Consider the following 1,696-nt stretch of genomic DNA (forward strand, 5'->3'; position numbering starts at 1 on the left):
TCTGTATCCGCAGTTATTGGTCTTTTTTTAAGCATATCAGCTTATAAGTAAAGCTGGGCCCTTTCAACAACCAATCTTAGTTATCAGGTAGTTACTGTTTTTGTTTCAGGAGGGGATGGGTCATGAGTTGTTTGGTCATGTGACTGTGGCCCAGCTCAGGACTGGTGGTGTTGAACTGAAGCGGCAGGTGAGATCAGCAGGTGGTCTTGTTTTTTTTAGTTTTTTTTATGGTTTTCAAAGCGTAGAGACCCATAATGGTGATGTTAGTATTGGCCCAGATTTTCTTATCTCTAAGATATTCTTACACTAGTGACTCTAGGATTTTGCTTTTTTGAGGATCATGTTTACCAAATCTTTGTTTCCAGGTTTAAAAAGTGCATAATACATGATTAGACAGCTTAGATTTCAGCACCATTGTCTCCAAGCTGCTGTTTCCTGCTGGACTAGCCATCTCTCACACCCCTTCACAAACTCAATGTACAACATGGACGCATAAAAACCTGATTTTATTTGAGTGTTAAATGCTGTTTAAAGTAACGGATTACAATTAAAAATGTCTCCGGAGCTTTATTGGTTGATGACTTTCTTTATTTGGACCCCGCTGGGTTTTAATTGAGCTACAGTATATTAATCTCAGTGCTCCCCACCACTGATTAGAACTGAAGAAGCCTCTTGGATGAGAGAAGAAACGTCTTCTAGAAAACTTCACATCTGCCTAAACCATGATCTGGATGACTGAGAATCTTCACAGATAAGTTAAGAAAACAATGACTTCTTTACTGAAACTAAAACTAAACTATTAAATATAGAAATGACTAAATGGAGACTAAAATAAACAACAGTTTTCATCCAAGAGATGAAGACGACAATTAGAATGGCTTCTAATACAATAACAGTTTGCAGCTTGTAGAAAATAAGTTTTTTTTTAGAATAATAACCATAATAATATCAATATCTACAGTCTGTCATGTGTTGTTCCAGTTAGGGACCAACTTCTTTTCTCACTAATGAAAACATTCAGACTCACGTCGGCTTTGGGGCCGTCCTGGGGAACAAAAGCCACTCTGAAGTGGGTACAGAAGAGGGTACCAGAGAGCCATCCTCTGCCTTCCCTGGCGGTCAGCTTCTTCCTCACCATGGCGGTCCTCTGAAGGACACATTCGCCTAGAAGACAGACAGGAGAGGGTCTGTGAGAGAGAGGCGGGTAATCAACAGGATCAGATCAGATTCAGACATTGGAATTAGGACTGAAACAAATAATCTAAAATAATTATCTGAAATCGGTTTAATACCGTCCAAATGAAGTGACTGACTAACCATCTCCTTTTCCAAAGACTATAACAAATGTTTATTTTGAAATCTTTATTCACCAAAAGTATCTTTTTATCCGAGTGAGAAAAAAACATTGATAGATTATTGGATTACTGAAATAATCAACAGGTGCTGCAGCTGTTGCTTCAGTGAGGATCTACAGGAATTACACAAAGAACAGGAGTGAGTAATAAGCAGCTGGGAGTGGGCGGAACAACATCCTGACAGCAAGAGGTACGTCCTTCTATTGTTCCAAGTCAGTCCTGACCAGCCGAGCATCATGGTCATCTTTCCTCGACTCATTACAATAAATCAGTTTAATACGATCTCATTTAAAGTCGTAGGGAAGTCATATTTAAATGTCAAATCATTCTGGCTTAAACAT

At 38.9% G+C, this 1,696-nt stretch overlaps 1 protein-coding gene across 1 annotated transcript in view; it reads right to left on the reverse strand.

Annotated features, from left to right (window-relative positions):
* Positions 1 to 1,187, reverse strand: part of mtmr11 (myotubularin related protein 11) — a gene marked incomplete at its 5' end in the record, with an annotated part of 47,824 nt that extends 46,637 nt beyond the window's left edge. Inside the window, one exon of the mRNA XM_015404330.1 lies at positions 1,028 to 1,187. Within this exon, the coding sequence (XP_015259816.1) occupies positions 1,028 to 1,187 (160 nt within the window). The remainder of the gene's footprint in view (positions 1 to 1,027) is intronic.
* Positions 1,188 to 1,696: the final 509 nt, after the last annotated feature.

Source organism: Cyprinodon variegatus, unplaced genomic scaffold, assembly GCF_000732505.1.
Source record: "Cyprinodon variegatus isolate N-32 unplaced genomic scaffold, C_variegatus-1.0 Scaffold1700, whole genome shotgun sequence".
In the NCBI taxonomy this organism is placed as follows: Eukaryota; Metazoa; Chordata; class Actinopteri; order Cyprinodontiformes; family Cyprinodontidae; genus Cyprinodon; species Cyprinodon variegatus.